Below are 19912 nucleotides of genomic sequence, written 5' to 3'. Positions count from 1 at the left end.
TCCCATTTGGCCAATCATGAATAACTCAGTGAAAGAGCGCAAGAGCCGGCGCAAGAGCCAATCAGAACTTGCAGCCAGCGCCAAGCGCGGGAAAGCACGCGTTAGCCAAGCCACGAATGGTTTTAGATTTGCTCCTGAAGATTCTCTTACCTTGGATATAAAAATACCAAAACCAGATTCTTTGCCGCCGGCAATTGTAAAACCGAGAGGCATATCTCTTGACGAACGATCCTGAAAAATACATGAAGAATACACGAGCAGAGATTACTACACATCGGGAAGTTGGAGCCTGTTTTAATTCCCATTGGAATCTAAACTAAAGAAGTGACCTACCATTGTGATGCGGCGAGACTTTGCTTTAGCTGCGCATGCTATGTTTAAGAGTCCAAGCTGACCACTCATTTGCTGTTTGAACGAAAAAGACAGAGATTAAAAACGCGATTACAATGACACTTTGTTCCAATCTTGGTTACTGTATGTATTGAAACAAGAAGCTTGGCGGTCCCCTAGAAATGAAACCAAGGCCTGTTTCAAACGACTTGTTTTAGCATCTACTGAGCTTCGTAGCGGTTTCAAACGACAAACTCGGTTAAATTCTGCTGTAAATGTGGATTTAACTCGAAGACGAACACACGAATGAAATAAAAAACAAAGTGATTTGCACAGCAATACAAACTATATGTAATAATAACTACCACAATTTAAACAATAGCCCTGCTGGGCAAAAAAACCTTATCAAAGTTAAGTCCAGTTGTCGAACTAAAGGCTTCAGACGTCTTCTACATATTGGACCAAATTTCTGTAATGGTTTGGTACGCATTATGCCGTTTGATCGGTGAAAAGTAAACATGGTTCTATTTTATTCTTCGTGAAATTGTTTATTTACGTTGAGACTTCAGTAACCGACTGTCTGGACATCACATACCCTGATACGAACGAGCGCTGTTTAAATTTAGCAAATCTTGGTAAATTTTTCGATTCTTATATAGCAGAACCAATAAGAATACGGGAGCACGCTAGAGCTTTCCTATTAAAGATTGCCATGTCAGCCTGTCGCCATAACGATGCTTCATGTCGCTAGGCAACTTCCGTGATGACAGATCCAAGCAACAGGGGTACTGGCTTCATAAACAAATTTACGTTAGACGTGGGGTAAACAAGAAAGCAAATAGGAAAACGTAGAGTAATTTGATTGCTACATGTAGGTGAATATCTGGACTCGGCAGTTACACACAAGAAAGAACACACTTAAGGCATGGCACATTTCTCCTGTTCACCTGTTGTTCAAGGCCCTTTTCGAAGGTCTCCAGGTAATTCTCCATATCAGCGTCCCTTTCAAAGTCGCTATAATGATTATTGACCCAGAGAAGCATTGCGCGCGTCACCTGCAATCAACAACCAATCAAATGTCAATCAATCAAGCGTCAACCAATCAAATGTCAGTCAACCAAGTGTTAACCCATCAAATGTCAACCAATCAAGTGTCCATCAATTAAGTGCCAACCAACCAAATGTCAATCAATCAAGAGTTCATCAATCAAATGTCAATCAAGTGACAATCAATCAAGTGTCAACCAATGAACTAAAATTACGAACGGAAATAATTTGCGCTGACTGGACAATCAAGAGATGGTTTCCGCACTGCTTGCAGAGTCAAGTCTCAGGAGAGGAAAAAAAAAGAAATCTTACCTTGTCTCTGAATGGTCTTTCAAGGAACCAGTTTAGTAACTGACTGCAGATCTGTGACGGACGATCTAAGAAAGTTTTGTACGTCAGTAGCAGATCCTCCACATACGTTGGGTCGATTGCCGAGTGATCTGCGACTACGTGACTTATCAGCTTCTGAGGGGTTGCCTGATGAAAACAATCAAAATAGAATTTACAAAGGATGAAAATCATTCCTTGTCTCTTATTTCAGGGGTTGGAATTCTGTTCAAATCCAGACAAGATGAGGCAAGTTTCCTGATGGATCATAACACTGGCAGCTAAAAGTATAGCTACTCACTCCTGGATGGGATGCAAATTGATTTCCCCTGCATCTTACTAGGTTGCTTTTCACTAATTCTTTGCGGGTTGCCATTTATACTCCAGGGCCGGGTTGTTCAAGGCCCGATAAACTAACCCAGGATTAGCGAGAATTTTGATTTCAGTTTTGCAACTTTTCGGTGAGTTTTTCTGTTTACAATGTTTGTCTTTCAGTTTTGAGTTTGAATGATCTCAAACTACAAAAAACATAAGCAGTGAAAAACATTTTTATACAAGACAAATTAATATCTCGGTTAACTTTTAATCCTGGATTAGCGTTAATAGGCTTTCGAACAACGCGGCCCAGGGTGGAGAAGGGCACTGTGAGAATAAACTGTCTCTTCTATGAGCACAACATGAGAACAATGGCAGAACTCTCGACATTATTGACAAGCAGTAAAAGGTAAGATGCTTAAATGTCTCCTTGCCATACGGCACCGTGTACTTTCCCCTTTGGTCTTAACGCAGAAGGTTACTTACTTCAGAAATTCGACTCAATCTACAACAGTACAAGATTTGTTTCTTGTTTTAGTTTTGCCATTTATAAATACAAAAACAACACATCAAGGAACTAGTTTAGTACCTGACCACAGATCAATAACTGACTGCAACTGACTGACTGCATCGTTCTAATGTTGTGTTCTTGGAAGAGACAGTTTACTCTCACAGTGCCCGTCCCCACCCTGGCATATAAATGGTAACTCGCAAAGACTGAAGAATCAAAAAGAAAAAGTCTTCTCCAGTGCCGAATTTTGAAAAATTTGCGATTCGCAAACTCGAATAGTGACTGTTGCTAGGTGACCAACCTTGATGACCACGTGACCCTGCCTGCTTCCTCCGTCAGTTTTCCTAAACTCTGTTACCATGACAATCTCCCCATTTTCCTCAATGCATTGAATGCTCCTCTCCCCTTGAGTTAGAATTCTGTAGTAATCTGCCTGCGCCACGCACACAAACTGAAATTAAAGAAAAAAATAATAATTCCAGGTCAACTCAAAGAGCCTGTCGCGAAGGCTATTTAAGGTTTTGTTATCAACTCTGCACAATGCAATGGAACCGAGTTTGATCTTCTTAAAGCCACTGCTTGCTATCAGACTCTCAAAGCTGATCGGCTTTAATTACCTGGCAGTCATCAACGCGAGTCTTCATGACTCCTCTATGACGCATCTTTTTCAGAGTAGGCTCCACGCCAAAACTGTCTCCCAGGTGCAGGGTAAGCGGCTCCTCCCCAGGGACAAGAATCTCCACTGAACCATTGAGAATTACAGACCAGGAGTCCAGCTGCAAGGACATGAATAGATGTAAATAGTAATTCCTTTTAATGATTTCAATAGATTTCTTTTAATACTAGTTTAGAGAACTTGGTAGCATATCCGCAGTTAGTCTCCTTCGCAGCCGTTATTAGGGTCGTCACGCAACGCTTATCACCAATAACGGCTGCGAAGGAGACAAATCTGTAGTTAGCTTAGCTACCTTCTAAAGTCGAGATTATTCTTCATACGAGTCATAGGTCTTATGAGGACACTATCATGTGACTGACTACGAAAGGCCAAAACCTAAAAGACATGCTTCCATTGATGGAAACCTAACTATAATGGTCTAGTTTAGTTAATACGTTCTGTAGAGGTGCAATGGAGACATAAAAGGAGTGTTATAAGGGCTAGGCATAGAAAGGCATGCAGTCGGCGGTTGCGTCACTGGTCGTAAACATTTGTAGCTTAGGCGCAGAGGTTTCTCATTTCTGTACGCAGAATAAACTAACAGTACTAATCTTCTAGTGGACATCAAACAGCCCTTCTTAATTTTCACTTAATCCATGCATAACACGGGACGTTAGGGGAACATGCCACTCGCCCCTTAGTATTTGCGGTTTATCTGTTGCTCTCGCTTTTTTTTTTTTTTTTCCTGCTCCGCCTCGTGGCCTATCTCTTCAATGAGATAACTTTACAAACCTCCTCTTCATTCTCCATGACTGTAGATCCTGCCTTGTCTACAACAGCAAACACCATAACAGCACACAGCTCCTGCCGGACATTCATGGTCATGTTGGCAAAAGCCTGAATGTGGAAACAGCAGCATGATCAGTAAATGAACCTGATAGTAAAACGCACGACAATGACCTATCCACTCCTAACCCAAAACAACAACCTAAAGAGGTTCATCTTTCAAATCGGAAGAAACGCAAAGTGACGATTTTCGTCTAGTAAGGATAAAGAACTCAAGTATTTAATGTCAAGAAGACAAGAAGGTTATGATTAACACCGTTAAATGAACTACAAACTTGAGACATCCAGGCTGTATTTTAGCATGTGCAATGGACCCATGTGTTATTCCGGACACTGTGTGATTCTCAATTTGTTTTCTTCGAAGGAGAAGTCATTTTTACCTAAAACTATCCTGTGTAGTATGGCGGGCTCCCATTAGATTTGTATAGATAACAGATATTTCCCTATCGCAACAAATTCAGTCTGATATAGGTGATAAATACCCTGTTTGGTAAACAACAACAACCACCAGTCGACGTGGTTGTCAGGAAGGCGTTTCAATGCATATGTTAGCTGCGGCCTTGCCTTGATTGCGAAAAGATTTAGTACAAAGACGCAAAAACTTACTGGCAGATGTTGCATGAAATCCAACAAAGCCTCTGTAGATGGAAGGAAACAACCAAAGTGTTAAGAAGACAGTTCCGAAGTGGCGTGACGTGCGAATAGCGCGCGCACACGGAAACATTTTGAATTTAAGTTACGCGTACGTTAGTTGCGCTGACGAATTTAAGTTGAATTTAAGTTTAAGTTGCGTGGAAGCTTACGAATTTAAGTTGCGTGGACGTTTATCGACAGAGTTTTGGACAGTTTCCAGTGAGCATGTTGTTGTGCCTTTTAGAGAGTTTTGTGCCGTTTAAAGTTTACCGTTTTACCGATTTTGAAGTGTTTTGGTCGAGTGCCGTTTCCGTTTACAGCTCACGAACACAAAGTTTATCATATACATTCGTAACACATTTAAAAGAACAATTCAAACAAATGTGCAACTTACGGATGTCACTTTCTGTGCGATCTAATGGCTCTTTCTCCAGGCAGTCTCGCACAACATCACGCACCATTAAAGACTGAGAGAAAAACATAGATGATACACCATTAGTACTTTATGGATGAGTACTTTTAATAGAAAGATACAGGTAGGTCCGTAATATGTACATAGAACAGCAGCCCTGTCATAAAGTTTTGCAGTACTGAAAGGCCGAGATGTATTTGATTTGTGAACTCCAGAGTGCAGTACGGGCGGCAGGTAATTGGCTGGAGTCGGCAAAATTGCCGGTACATTTGGACAGGGCTAATAATAATGGTACGCCTAGTTCTATTTGATCTGTAAAACCACCGTGCACATATAACTGTGTAAGGGACAAAGAAGCTCGTTGCATTTGACTTCCACTTGCAGTTTTACACTCCATAAATATACAGAGACAACAGATTATTACGAATTGACCAAAACTGAGAAATGGCAAACAACATACCTCTCGTGAAGAATGTGACTCTTCCTCTTCATCATCTTCATCAGAATCAACTGAAGAAAAGCACAAAAACTTGTCACATTGTGAATATTAACAGTTAAATTGTGGACATCAAAAAAGTCAGTGAGCAACTCTATGGGCAGTTACAGAGTCATAACTCTATCTCTAGTGCCATAACTCTATCTCTAGTGCCATAAGCAATTAGGTCATGTGTCCATTTTACAAGCCGCTCAATCCAGATCAGTCCTATTCATCCTATTTGCTGTGTCAAAGGGCTGGCGATCGAAACTTCAGTTTCACACATTCGCTATGGCGGTTAATTCACCTCTGCAACTTCAATTGATAACTAGCTAAGTTTTGTTTTCAATCCAAAGTCGAATACTCTTAAGCCACTGGGGATGAATTTTGAAATTGTCACTTTATTATACAATTTAAAGGTCCACTTTAACTTACCGATACTCTCAACCAAGCCTGTAAGATCCAACTCGAGGTTGTTTAGAGATGACGAGTCTGACGCACGTCTTTTCATATTCTTGTCACTTTGCAAAATGATTTCTTTGACATGTTGAAGTTCCATGGGTAACTGATGATAAAACAAAACATACACTGCTGTTTATGATCACAAGACTTCTACAGCTTTTTACTTCATGGCTGAACTGTTCCGCGATGAAAAGGACAGTTCTGATTGGTTCTCTTAGCGGTCCGTATTGCATAATTTGGACCGCTCACGAATTACTTTCGGCGATTCGTTTTTTCAATTCACTGCATTCGCGTCGGCTACAAGAATTTAATTCGAGTTTTGATTGGCTCACTGGAATGTGTGTGTTTTGTGATTGGACGGAGAGACTACTTTGGTTTTGGTGTTACGAAACTCAATTGAAAACAGCTCAAACACCTGTAGGGTTCTACAGAAGGATTCTTTTCTCCTTTCTGAATGTAATTATCACACTGCAATCACACAGACATTACTTGTTCATCATCTGGTATTGGTCCTCCTATCCTATAGTCCTGTGTTTCCAGAGCAAGAAGTCGCTCCAGATCATTCTTGGAGTACGAACGTCGTATAAATGGCTGGAACAGTTCCGAGTTTGGAAAATCAATCTATTGTCAAAGCAAAAAACATGTCTTAAATGACGGCTGTTCTATGTTTTGCTAGTCTCCTTCGCAGCCGGTTTTTGGCATGACACGCAACGCTTCCTCCAAAGAAACGTTGGGGGCGTTGCGTGACATCCCAAAAAACGGCTGCAAAGGAGACTAATGTTTATATGGATAACATGAAGTTAGTATCTCACTGATTTAGTCAGCGCCAGTGCCTGGCGTTTGCCACTTCCGGGGTTCCTGTGAAACCCTCCATGCCTTTATTGCTACATAGAGAACCTCACATACCAACCCTTAAGGTACAAGTACTTTACCCAAGATCATATTTTGGGATTGAGTTTTACTGGCATATGTGGCAATTTTCTACCTCTACTATCATTCACTGCCAAGTCTGCAACATAGCACCCTCTCAGCCACTTGTGTTGCCCGTAACAGTGCAGGATGTGGCTTATCCCCCCAGGGGGAGAGGGTTACTCCCAAATATATATAAGCTATATGAGCACACAAATATGGTGCTGTGAAGGGTATGGTTTTCAGGAAGTGTGTTATGGGAATCTTAGGGTATAGAAATCAGACAGTTGTGGTCTAGAATATTGTAGAATGAGTATTATAAACCTGAAAGGTAGCCAGTGCATAAATAAATTTAGTCTAGAACAGGGTTCTTCACCTGGTGTTCTAAAATAGAACTTGAAACTTGAAAGTGACTTCGTAAAACATGGTTTAGTTAGCATAATGATAGACTGAGATAGTGATGAAAAGCGATTGGAAAGGGGTGAGAGTTTGAGTGTCCCAGAGGGCACACTCTCACCCAAAGATTTACACGGTACCACCCGCGAGGCTTATCCTGACCACACGCAAAGCTAGTTGTAAAATGATTTGACCTACCACAATCAATTCAGAATATTCAAGCACAAGGCAATCAGTTCCTCTTTTTCCATTGGTGCTGAGTGGTTGTTTGCCAAAGCTTGAAGAAAAAATTATCATCAATGATTATTGCAAACTAAAGGAATATATGAAAGGTGAATTGATCAACATGACACGAGGGTGGGACAAAAAAAAATCTGATTCCCCAACAGGAATCGAACCCATGACCTCCCGAACACCGGGCGGCCACTCTATCCACTGAGCTGCAAGGACTCATGGAGAGCAAGGTCATTTAACTGAGTTCATATGTGACAGGCTTCCTGCATACCGCTAGGATCGGCACTGTCAAAGTCATCAGGAGTAGTGATAAGTGAATAAAGATGGTGAATTTTAAGCTCAGTAATGAAATGTGCTCCAGAGGTAATGGGTTCGATTCCTGTAGGGGACTCAGACTTTTTCTTTGTCCCATGCTCATGTCATGTTGATCAATTCACCTTTCACATTTCATTACCAAACTTAAAATTCACCATCTTTATTCACTTATGACTAAAAGAATATACATGTAACGTGTGCTGATTTATGTTGGGATATACATATGTAACTAGAAATACATGAATGTACACACAGTTGAAATAAGACTTACAATCATGTACATCAGGTTTACATGCATTTATCATAAAGTACCTGTCCATCAATTGAATTATTATAAAAAAAATGTCCTTTACAGTGGAGCCCAAATATAGCAAAGAGCTCAGGGACTGATAATATCACCTGGAGCTACATGTAATAATAAATATAATAATTTTATTACTTATATAGCACAAACTTCATTAGAATATATGATCTAATGCACTTTACAGACACTATAAACCATAAAAAGCGTATCTATATGAAAAACTAAGAAATCAAACAAATTAAATGTAAGAAAAGTACCCTTGCTTAAATAGGTGTGTTTTAAGTTCTCTCTTAAAAGTATTAATATTGTCCACTGCCCTAAGGCTAGGTTGCAAAGAATTCCATAGTGCTGGTGGGGCGACAGAGAAAGCTCTGTCACTGGTTGTTTTTGCAGACTTTATTGCAGACTGAGCCAACACATTGGTATCATTAGATAGTAGATCATATATTAGATTGTTCTTTAAGAGATAACAGATCACTAAGATAAACTGGCGCTAGGCCATGTGTAGCTTTAAAAGTCATTAGGTTAATTTTTCAATCAGGTACATGTATGTAGGTGAAAATCGAAAAAGATGCAGTAATTAAAATTTATTTAAGCTTGGTCCAGTGGGTAATTGCATTATGAATATTGCAAAAATGCAATAAAAATGTGGAGGGGGGGATCACCATGCTCATGTCTGCAAAACATGAATATAACTTAGTTACATGTACAAGCCCAAGTAATCAAAAAGAGGAACTAGAATTTATCAACTGAAAGCACATCATTTCTTGCGTTAAAGTGTTCAAACCATTCAATCTTAAATATTTACGAGCCATTTTAGTGAAGGGGAATCAAAACTACGAAACAAATTCAAACATGTCCATAAATCCAGCATTTCCTTAAGTACAATCATGTAGCATTCATCACATCACTCAAATAAAAATAATATCTCAAAGCAGAAATTTTAACTTTCTATCAAAAAACAATGTACAGTAGTCAGTCGTATGCCACTTAGATTTAGGCATTGAAAGTGAGGGTCACTGTGCTTGTATTGGAGAAAATTGCCATTTGTCTCCCTGAAAGGCTTATCTTGAAGGAGATACCACAATGTTGTTTGTGTGCATGCACTGATGCCAATGCTAAAGATGCAAGAAATTACACACAACAAGGATGTGCAAAGCAATTCAATGAAATCACCTAAGAGTAGCCAGAGTTACATTGTAACACTCAGCATGTCACTGTGTACAGTGGAATCCTAATACTTCAACCTCCAAGGGAAATAAAAAAATTATTGGTTTGAAAATCAGGTAGTTCAAGAAATCGAGGGGAGGGAAAGTTGTATAAAGGAGTGCATTACAGGTGTATGTCAAGGTTTGACTTTTTGTGGTTCTCTCAAAGTTGTAAATGAACAGGAGACAATTGCATTCATTAGTGTTTGAATAGACTTTTCGGCATTACATAATCCTTTTGTGTTAGACTTGTTACATTTTTCGCATATATTAGTTCATATATTAGTTTTCGTTCACAAAAATAAGATCAATTCTAATCCTTGGCTTGGAGGTAGAGACCGTATCTTTTGGACACTTCGGAATATCGTTGGACACTTGGACTATAGTATAGATTCGTAGTCAAGGCATGGACATTTGGACTGTCATAGATTCGTAGTCAAGGCATCATTTTTAAGTTTAGTTCGCGCAAATGTGTGTTATAGAATAAATGTTAATCTGGTAAACAGTAAAATATGTGAACAACACTGTACATTTGACAGACTATGCACAAAACTGAAATACTGTAAAGCAATCAATAATTATAACGGTAAACCAGAAGTAAATTACCTGCTTCCTGGTAGATACATACATCCATCCAGAAAAACACAACCAGACAACAATATATACCAGCAAGCCGCAATATCATCCGCCCTAACAATCCAAATTAAAAGAAAAGATTAAAACTTCACCAATGCTATGCAAAGTTGTGGATACTAAAGAAATAGGGTCAAATAGGAAAAGATGGATAAATTACATGCAGTCAATAGAAATCAACATTAAATAAAGCAAAAAATGACTAACTCTGATTAATTATCAAGCATTAATTTAACCCCTCCCTGAAAGAATGCACATATCACAGTAAACTTCTATATTGATAGAAGGATGATGGTGCTAGCAAAGATGTGTGTATATATGTGCATTTTTGCAGTGTTTTCTAAATGAAACGCAAATATTTTTTTTCCTTGTACATGTTTCCATTGAATTACAGAAACACTTTTGAAAGTTTGGAGGAACTCAAAAAAGCTGCCAGGCTCCCACTTGTAACCAAGTTTTATGGTCTGACAATCTACACAATCATAGCAAGGGACTTTTCATTCATTAAACATAATAGTTACGTACAATTGCACCTTAACCTAGTTAATTATGGTTTGCTGCATCCTTGTATAACTCACAAAAGAAGAACAATTCTTATCGTTAATTGCAGCTGATGCTCAGTTCGTGTCACCAGTGAGTTTTACACAACAGAGATTTCTCAACACATTTGGGGTACAACAGGAACAAACAGTCATGTTTGTTTTGAACACAGTGTACACGTACAAATGTTCCCTTTCGCATGTAAATTAATTCAAAGTCAAACTTTTAATAGCAAGAACTTCACTTACAATAATTACTACACGGCTAGCAAGGATTTCATTAAGCATTTCAGCAAGAGGGCAACTGGTTTTCACAGGTGGGCAAAGCGTTTTGAACTGTACTTCTTTTTAAAAAACCTTTCCTCTAGATGGTCACACCAGGTGGGCAAAATCACTGTTACAGCCGGCCAATTTATCTTGTGCCTGGCCCGTAATGAAAACCCTGAGCTAGTGATTAAGCTGTATTTCAGTTGATTATCCAGTAAAAAACTCACACATAAAGTAAATAATTGGAATCTTCTGCCTCATATCTTGCAGTCTCTGACATGGCTCTGGAGTTTAGATGAAAGGCATGTTAATTATGTTAACAACAGTTTCATGAATATATTAATTGGTGATATGTGACTGGCTGAGACTGAGTAGATGGAACAATGTACTCAAAACAGTCATTTCCCTTACAAATGGAATAGTTACATTGTACAAGATAATCCAAAGAAGTCACCTATTTTGGTTATTTCTTTCTGAAAGGCTCTTCCTTAGTTATCTGGCAGGCAAGTTTCTCAAGGGTTTTCACACACCAAAGTCTACGCTGTCAATGATGTACATTGATTAAATCTGCATACTAAGAATATATACCTAATAATAAAGTTGTGCAAGGCACAATTACAGGCACATGCAATACATGTAATTACAAAAATTGACAGGGCAATTAAATATACAGAGAAGGATGGTAAACATATTTTCAAGAACAAATTAATGAGATAGATTTTTTGGTTACTAAGCGCACATTGCTTGGCTGTATTGCATAACGAACCTTATAAATCAACATTACAATCACAAACAATCAAAAGTCATGGACTCTTCCCTTCAACAAATGAAATACTTCTCATTTGTTTTCTTGAATTGTCAAAAATGTTTTCACTGACACCTGTTTGATTCCTACAGATTAATTAGTCGTGCCTTGGTGATATCTAAGTGTATTAACATGTGTCAACTGTGTGTCATTGAGTGAATAAAACTGCAAATTATAGCTCCAGATCTTTCAGGGCCATCTAAATAATAGAGAATACAGATCGAAACACAAAAAAATGCATCCAAGCTTCTAAGGGAATTTTGGTATCACATTGAAATCTTCCTGGTTGCAAATTTTGCATCAAGATCCAAACTGGATAATTTATTGATCAAAGAAATGAATGATAGAATCTTTCAAGGCAGTTTAAAAAAGTTTGCCTTTGTATGTTTATAGACTTTCTTTAGAACCATTGAAAGCTTACAAATAATATATTTTAATCATTCTTTTACCTGATCAGAACTCCTTTAATAAGAACTGTAGAACTGATCAATCTTAAAATATTCACTGGCATTGCTTTCAGTAAGTTATTGTTTCAAAAACTTTATGGTTACTTCAAAATCATTAATAATTCATAAAGGAAAATACATTTGAAAGAAATGAATGTTTAATGAGTGTCTTTAAATTCGATAAAGACACGGCTAAATTTTGCAGCTGATTTCCTCCAGAAAAATAATAATAAACCCAAGCATTATTCAACAAATGAGTAGATCTACCACAAACGTTTTTGAAGCTGTTCGAAAAACCTGCAACATGTGTTTTATCAGGTTTAAAACATTCAGCTACACCTCGTGTTTTAAATCTGATAAAACGTATTGCTGCTCGTTTTTTAAACATTACATAAATGTTTTTAAAAATTATTAGTCTAAAAGAAGTTATAAATTTAAGAGTGTCTCCATTAGGGATATAACAAAATTAATGCAATATCTTTAACAAAAAAGAAAAGAAAGCTCCAGTGTTGAAACATGATAAAAAAAAATTATATTGTTTTCCTTCATAAACACAACAAAATTACGGATTAGCCAATATTTTGGATAATTTCCCCCTACAGGGTACAAACACTTCCTGTTTAAAAAAACCCTTGCTTCCAAGGAACTATAACAATATTACTGACAATTGATTTATATTCCTGGTTACAAAATGTTTCATTTTTGTAACACACATACATATACAGAGAGACAACCTGAAAAATTTGAAATCTTGGAGATCGCCAATTTTACCTAAGTTCTCAACTCTTAAAAATGTTATCATTATAATTAGAGCTTGACCAATTCAACCACAAAAATGCATCAAATATTCCAACATTTTCCCGAAAAGTGCCAAAAATTGGGCACAGTAAGTGTCAAAAATGCACTGTAGCTCTCCTTTGTATCTGGGAGATTTAGTGACCCCTTCGGGAGACTGGGAGAATCAGTATGTATCCGGGAGATTCCTGGATAATCCTTGAATGTTGGCATACACTGTAGATGCACTTGTAAACACTATATGCTCATTTTTACAAAATTAACCATCCATTTGTGCACATATAACTTCTTAAAGAATTACATTTATTTGCTGACAGCAACTGGCAAGAACAAACTGACTCACTCCCTTTCACATGTAGCTACACACTGTCTTACATGTATTAGAAACCTATTCAAAATTTAAGCCAACATGGCTTACATGTACAGTATAATAAAAGGTAATGATCACATTGTATCTTTTTGCAGTAAACATTTATAATTAGAAAATAATGCTTTGCTAACACCCCCTATGTCTATAAATAGCAAAAATAGTAACTCATTAGCTTTCAGCTTCATACATGTAAATTCATGTTCCATTGGTATTTATACTAACACTATTTTTATAGTACTTTACTCAAGTGGCTTTTAAAACATTGATATATATACCAGCATGTACATGTGTAATGTGAATTTGGCTATGTACGTGTACATAATTTACGTAACATATTTTTGCGTAATTCTGTTTGTGTGATGCACTAACCTGACAGAAGACTCAGACAGACCAGCCACGGCCTGCATCCCGGATAAACAACAAAAGATAGTCTCAACATCCTAAAGAAAACAATGTGAAATATTACAGTAACATTAAAAATGTTCAAATCTTCTCTAGATATAAATACATGTAGCCCAATTGTGGAAACTATTCTGCCCAAAATTATAAATGCCCAGGTGAAGTAAGGGGGTAGATTAATTTTGAAAAGGAAGCACATAGGACTGGAGTTTTTACTGTATTTTGGCATATCAGTCCTAGATCAATTCTAGAAATTAGCATTTGTTATATTTTACAAGGCTGTGATGTTAATGTCATGTCTCAGCTAAGGTATAAAATTGTCACCTAAGACATCAATCTCCACAAAACTTGAATTGGGTCTTTCTATGTACATGTAAGTTTGTGAATTTAAATTCAGTAGTGATAAAGCCAATTAATTTCCCTGTGAGCTGTGATTTCTCCTGTCAAGAAGCGTAGAAGAAAACATTGCTAATCAAGTAGCCTCCTGTCAATTAAGGCAACTAGTTTGAATTCCAATTTAATCAAGCTTTAGTGAACAAAAGCAAAATATTTACTTTAGCCACACACACAGTGTAAGGAAATACTTGGAAAATGAAGAAGTTCTAAAGAGTGATCTAGCATAGATAACCATGGAATAAACAGTGTATTCATTACATGTACAATATACTGTTTGTTATTACTCAAATGGGGTTACATGTAGTAATATGTTGTATGGTGTATGTTTTAACCATCTATAGTATATGAATATACATACATGTTTGACTGGAGTTCTATTGTTTACTCCACAGAATACAATTAAAGTAGTTTTATATCTTTATATATATTAAGTGCACAACATTTCAGAGATGTGCATTTGTGTGCAGTATTCTGAGGAGAGATTTAATCCTCACATCCTAAGTCTCTCTCCTTCCTAAAATTCTATCAAAGATTGAATTTTTTTCAAGAGGATCAAGACACTGACTGATAAACATCTGAGCCACAAGCTAACAGTCTCTCAGAAAATTTAAGAAATGTTGCTAGTGGTAAACAATTAGAAAGAGGTATTCCACCCAGAGAGGGTAGAAAATATTCCTGTGGTAAATTAAATCTGTGTTGTAGAAAAGTTACTCTGCTACATGTATGTGTATTACTAGACATACACATACATGAGCATGTACAAGAAGTTTTAATTAAGACCCCAAAAAACACCAACAGACTCATATCGAAATAAATATGAAAACTATATCTAGTCCTTGTACAAAATATCTGCTGAATGACAACAGACTATATGCCGCTCTAGTGTTATGTTCCTCAGGTATTAGTAGTACATGCAATTTTGTGACCTAATTAACTAATCTCATTAAGAAATGTTTGTGGGATAAATGCATTTTTGCTGATGTTTTTGTTAAATATTACAGAAAGTCTATAATGCAGTAGAACTCCTACCTAGGAGTGGAACAAATTTTTCACCTTGTGCATATATACAAGCAAAAGGTTTGTCACTAACAATTTATACAGAATAAGATGACAAAGATATAAGTAATTAAATCTTAATAAAGTTTTGTGTTGTTTGTTAAAAAATCCATTCACGTATTGATAAAAACAAAAACAAAGATATGCTGTAAAAATTAAGCTCGCTATAAGCCTAATGATAGTGTGGTTACTGTCACTCACTACTGATACAAGACGATTTATGTCCAAACATTTTCTATTAAATTACGCTAAAAGCTGGTCAGTTTTATCAAGTTGCAATGCGGAACGAAAGAAAAATGCTGGTATATGAAAGCGGCGATTGTTGCTCAAAATAGCCATTCAATTTCACTCTCGAATGTACAACGAACGCAACTCACATTTTCGCTATTTTGCACGCATATAGCAAGATTTCCTTACGCTTGTTTTCGTGCCTCGCATTTGTGAATTGCAATTTGTGCACCTCTGTTCAGCCTAAGATCGCTTCCGCTCAATCGCGGTAAGCTTAAATAAAATATGATTATCACTCATTCATTGACGTCGTGAAATTGACAACTATTCAGAGTAATTCGCAGTGTTGTCGATTTCGTTGATCAAAGCTCACAGTGCTATTAAAGCTTAGCTCATATTCAGCAATCTGTAAAATAGTCAAATTGCTAGCACAATTTAATATCACTTACCTCATTTGTTCGGTGGTCAACAGGCTTTCGAAGACAGTTTATAAACTCAGAATTATTGTTCAAATTACTTTCACCAAAAGCCATAGTCATTGTGTCTCGATCGCCGAGAGAAGTCTTCAACCTGTGGGTATAAGCTCAATTCTTGACAGAACAGCTAATTCAAAACTCGTCTGTCCACAGAATGAAGCCATACGTGATTTGAGTGACTTTGAAATCCCTGTACGAAAATTCTTGCATTCCAATAACGTTAAGAAAATCTATAAGCTTCCTTCACATTTCAACAGAACAGCTCGTACGTAACAAGTTAGTGTAAATGTATTTACATTTCGCGGCTAACAAAATGGCGGTGTATAAATAGCCGAGATTAGATCAAGCAGTGCTGAAGCTTATGCTAGCCCCCTGTCTCCAGTTCAACAACACTGAATGTATAATGCAGTCAAAAGCCCTTGTTAGTTGTATTTAGTCGGGAGTTTTTCCGTCTGAAAGACCGGCGTTTATGAAATCACCAGTTTACGACGGAGTCCTTGGTTATCCTGCCACCAGACGTGCCAAACGCGAGGAAAAATCAACAGCGTAACTTTCGTAGTAAACAGTTGACGGCTGCGCCAAATTAAACAGGAAGAAAGCTCCTTATCCAACGTTCAATTTTGAAATTCTGGTGGCTTCCTCTCCTTCACGACTGAAGTGTAAGCCACGCTGCACATCCGTCAAACACAGTGCTCATTTGAGCTCGTCGTCGTTATTTACGCGAACTTATCACAAGATGGAGGATAACAAGCAAACAGTTTCTTTGACGTGTTTTCGTCAACGCCGGTTAAGGACCGACACTACACATCTGTTCACAGCCTTTCGTCTTCACTAACAACCTAAAATAAGCATAAAATATAAATACAGTGAGTTAAATCGGCTGAATAAGGGCAAGCCGTAACGAAGTTCAGAAGCTTACTTATTTAGTCACGAAAAAGTAACATTCGCTTAGGATATAAACCCTCATTTTAACGTGTTCTCAGAACGATGTGGATGAAATTAGCAGCCCACATTAATGAAATCCAAGAAATGGCCTCCACACAGAAATCATTTCTCGAAAATTAGGACAACCACAAAACGTCTTCCTGGGATGCCATAAGCTTCGATTTGGCAATGCGATTTCCGTGCCTTCGCACCTGAAAGAAAAGACAAGATTGACTCACCCGTATCAAGCAACAACAGTGAACAACTAAAAGCTCCTTTAGTCCACTTTCTGAATTTCAAGTTCGACTTAATTGTTCGCAGTGAGGTTGAAGTTTTGAAAAGATATCAATGCATTTACATGTTAATCAAGCGGAAGTTACTATGGTCAGGTGATCATGGTTTGCTGAGGAAGGACTAAGTACGAAGAAGGAACAAACCGGAAGACCAAGGAAAAATAGGTCCGGAAAAAGTCCGCACCGTGTCTACTGATAGGGGGGAAAATGAATGAAGTTCATTCATCAAAAATAACCGTGAAAATAAGAAAATAGTATAATCTTTAGAATGAAACAATTAAACGAAGAATACTGCTTTAAAAATTAAATGGAACTAAAAATTTAGTGACAGTCCCATTATGTAATGAAAAGCATAGGAGAGAAAATTTGTTAGGGTACAAGAAAAAGGAAAACTTATTTCATTTCAGTTCAATTCAATTCAATTCTATTCAATTTTGATTTAAACTCTCATAAACATAAATTTTACTGAGGTGTCAGAAAAAAAATAGAATACATATAAATGTGATAAATAGCATTAATGAAATAACAATAAATAGCACTAATGAAATAATTTACAATTGTGATTAAAAAATAAAGTGTTAAAGAGAGATAGAAAAGGAGATAAAGGAGGACAAATAGTTTGGGATATACAGTCGTGGTTGGGTTCCCATCTGAATAACTGGCGCAATAGTTACTTTCAAGCAAGGAACAATTTGCGTCAAATTGATAACTTGTAATACAACTATCTAAGCTAGATTTTAACCGAACTAACTAAAAAGCAGTTTGCGTCGGTGTGTTTCCAAGGTGGCTCATCCAGCTCGAAGGCTGGTATCCATAGAGGAAACAGTACAACACAGGCTTCACAGAGGGATCATTTAATTTACTTAACGTGGCTAGAACAACTAGCGATAACTGATGTAAACGTTAGTCTACAATAATACCAACCTTTGATAGATAAAACGATCATCGTGGTTTTCACGTCAAGCACGATTTCGGCCGCTGATCGAGCCTAGCTCCATCGGGATGGTGGTTTCTCATTTGTCGAAATTAGCCAAAACCAAGAGCGGGTTTTTCTTGACCTACGGCTGGTAATCGACTGTACTATTTCATAGCCTGTTTCAGGTACAATGCGCAAAAACGTTGGCAGAAAAAAATTGCTGTGTGGCACAGGATACCTTGCTTGGGAAAAGGCCATGGGAGCGGGGTCTGAAACTGTAAACAGTTAATTGTATTGATGACGCAATCATCGCTGGTTCAGCGGCCCTGATTTTCTCTTCTCTTGGCCGCGATTTAGTGCCTGTTGTCCGTGTTAGAGATAGTCTGTACAATGGAGGGTTTACTTATAAAGAACATTATATGCCAGGTCCAAGGGAACTGTCCCCGGCGGTCCCCGGCCCAATACTTTTAGGGGGTTCCGGCTAAAAGTGAAGAGAACTCTCCGTAACAGAGGGGTGTCCGTAGGGGATAGCCTCCAACAAAGACGCTCTTTGGGCTCGTCACGCAATCTTCCTCCCCATGAACGTCTGCTGCGTCTGCTAAAACAAACAGCACAGTCCTTTCCCTGGGTTCGTAAATATTAGCTGGAGATCAGGTGGAAATTAGTTTACAGTCAATCAGTGCCGGGTCGTTGTGTATTTTGATACACAATGTTTAGCTTATGATTGGCTGATAAGGATTTACATCGACGGTTTTACACTGTTATGAGGAAACTCTAGTTGAATGGCCATGCTTGTATATATCCGTTGAAGGCTCTTGAAAAATTTCTCTGGGTCCAAAGTTCGCTGAGCTGCTTCCTATCGGGAAGTGCGATGTGCATGGGCTATGTGAATAGCCCTGTGTTTCAGCCGCAGTTCATGGGGGAGGAAGATTGCGTGACGAGCAAATATAGCGTCTGCGAAGGAGGCTACGTAGGGTTACGCAAAGTCTGCATACAAGCCAAGTGGCGACTCATGAGGCCGGAGCTTATCCCGGTTTCCGTAGCATGAAGCTACTAGGAGTATTTCTACTCCACCCTGGATGGGATGCTAGTCCATTGCAGGGTTACCCTCAACATTAAGTTCGCCGGTACCCATTTATGCACCTGCGTGGAGAGAGGCACTGTGAGAGTAAATTGTCTTGCCCAAGAACACAACACAATGTCCTCGGCCAGGGCTCGAACTCGGACCACTCGATCCGGAGACGAGTGCACTAACCATGAGGCCACCGCGCCTCCCACGTAGAGTTAGGTTCGACTACGATTTAGTTTTCCCTGTCCAACACAAAACCTGTCAAGAATCCAAGCATAGACTCAGTTACGCAGAACTCGTTGAGTTTTAACTTCAGCTGCATGCATTGCGAAACTGAGCAAAATCAGGAGTCTGAACTCCTCGAAAAATGGTATTATACACTTCTAGTGCATTTTACAGGGCACCAATTCTTAAAATAGCCAGGGGGCTATATGATATGGGTAGCCATGTACTCTGTTTATTTTAAAATTATTTTTGTTCATCTAATTTCTAGCTGGATGAGTACAAACAAAGTTGTTGTTGTTGTTGTTGTTGTTGTTGTTGTTGTTGTTGTTGTTGTATGGAAAATAGATATTTCACAAACTACGCGAGCAAAGTCCACGCATTTTCTTTTCAATGTCTAATTAATATCAATGCGCACGCTTCGGAGCTCGACATCTTTCCTGCCGACCTTTTGATCCACCAGTGGTTGTACACTTTCTTTTGTGTTTTAAATGCCCTGTTACATTTCTGGTTAGGTAAAATTTGGTTTGCCCTCGGTTTCGTTTCAATTATTAATTTAGAGTTCGTGTCAGTTATTGAACGTTCCTAATATTAATTGAGAAAGCGCGTCGCAAAGATACTTCATAGAAATTTTCATTTCTTAGTCAGTTTATCAACAACAAGGTAAGAAACGTCTTCGGTTTCTTTACGATGAAAAGG

At 38.1% G+C, this 19912-nt stretch overlaps 1 protein-coding gene across 3 annotated transcripts in view; it reads right to left on the bottom strand.

Moving 5' to 3' along the window:
• LOC110050874 (rap guanine nucleotide exchange factor 6-like) overlaps window positions 1–17098 on the bottom strand; it is a 39077-nt gene extending 21979 nt beyond the window's left edge. The window contains exons 1-18 of one of the 3 annotated variants that reach the window (XM_020756848.2): window positions 16953–17098; window positions 15763–16628; window positions 13604–13674; window positions 11046–11102; window positions 9986–10069; window positions 7517–7595; window positions 6503–6634; window positions 5987–6116; window positions 5537–5586; window positions 5059–5131; window positions 4638–4669; window positions 3978–4082; window positions 3148–3306; window positions 2832–2981; window positions 1690–1854; window positions 1278–1385; window positions 334–405; window positions 151–231 (exon numbers count right to left, since the gene is read on the bottom strand). In XM_020756848.2, coding sequence (XP_020612507.2) covers window positions 151–231; window positions 334–405; window positions 1278–1385; window positions 1690–1854; window positions 2832–2981; window positions 3148–3306; window positions 3978–4082; window positions 4638–4669; window positions 5059–5131; window positions 5537–5586; window positions 5987–6116; window positions 6503–6634; window positions 7517–7595; window positions 9986–10069; window positions 11046–11102; window positions 13604–13674; window positions 15763–15852 — 1638 coding nt within the window. In that variant the 5' untranslated portion in view covers window positions 15853–16628; window positions 16953–17098. The remainder of the gene's footprint in view (window positions 1–150; window positions 232–333; window positions 406–1277; window positions 1386–1689; window positions 1855–2831; window positions 2982–3147; window positions 3307–3977; window positions 4083–4637; window positions 4670–5058; window positions 5132–5536; window positions 5587–5986; window positions 6117–6502; window positions 6635–7516; window positions 7596–9985; window positions 10070–11045; window positions 11103–13603; window positions 13675–15762; window positions 16629–16952) is intronic. The other 2 variants (XM_020756846.2, XM_020756847.2) reach the window with 2 other exon arrangements.
• Window positions 17099–19912: the final 2814 nt, after the last annotated feature.

The sequence above is a fragment of the Orbicella faveolata genome, unplaced genomic scaffold (assembly GCF_042242905.1).
Source record: "Orbicella faveolata isolate gen_17 unplaced genomic scaffold, um_ofav_v1 contig_46, whole genome shotgun sequence".
NCBI classification, from domain to species: Eukaryota; Metazoa; Cnidaria; class Anthozoa; order Scleractinia; family Merulinidae; genus Orbicella; species Orbicella faveolata.
Note: the sequence above shows the minus strand (reverse complement) of the source record. Positions and strands in the feature narration are given on the sequence as shown.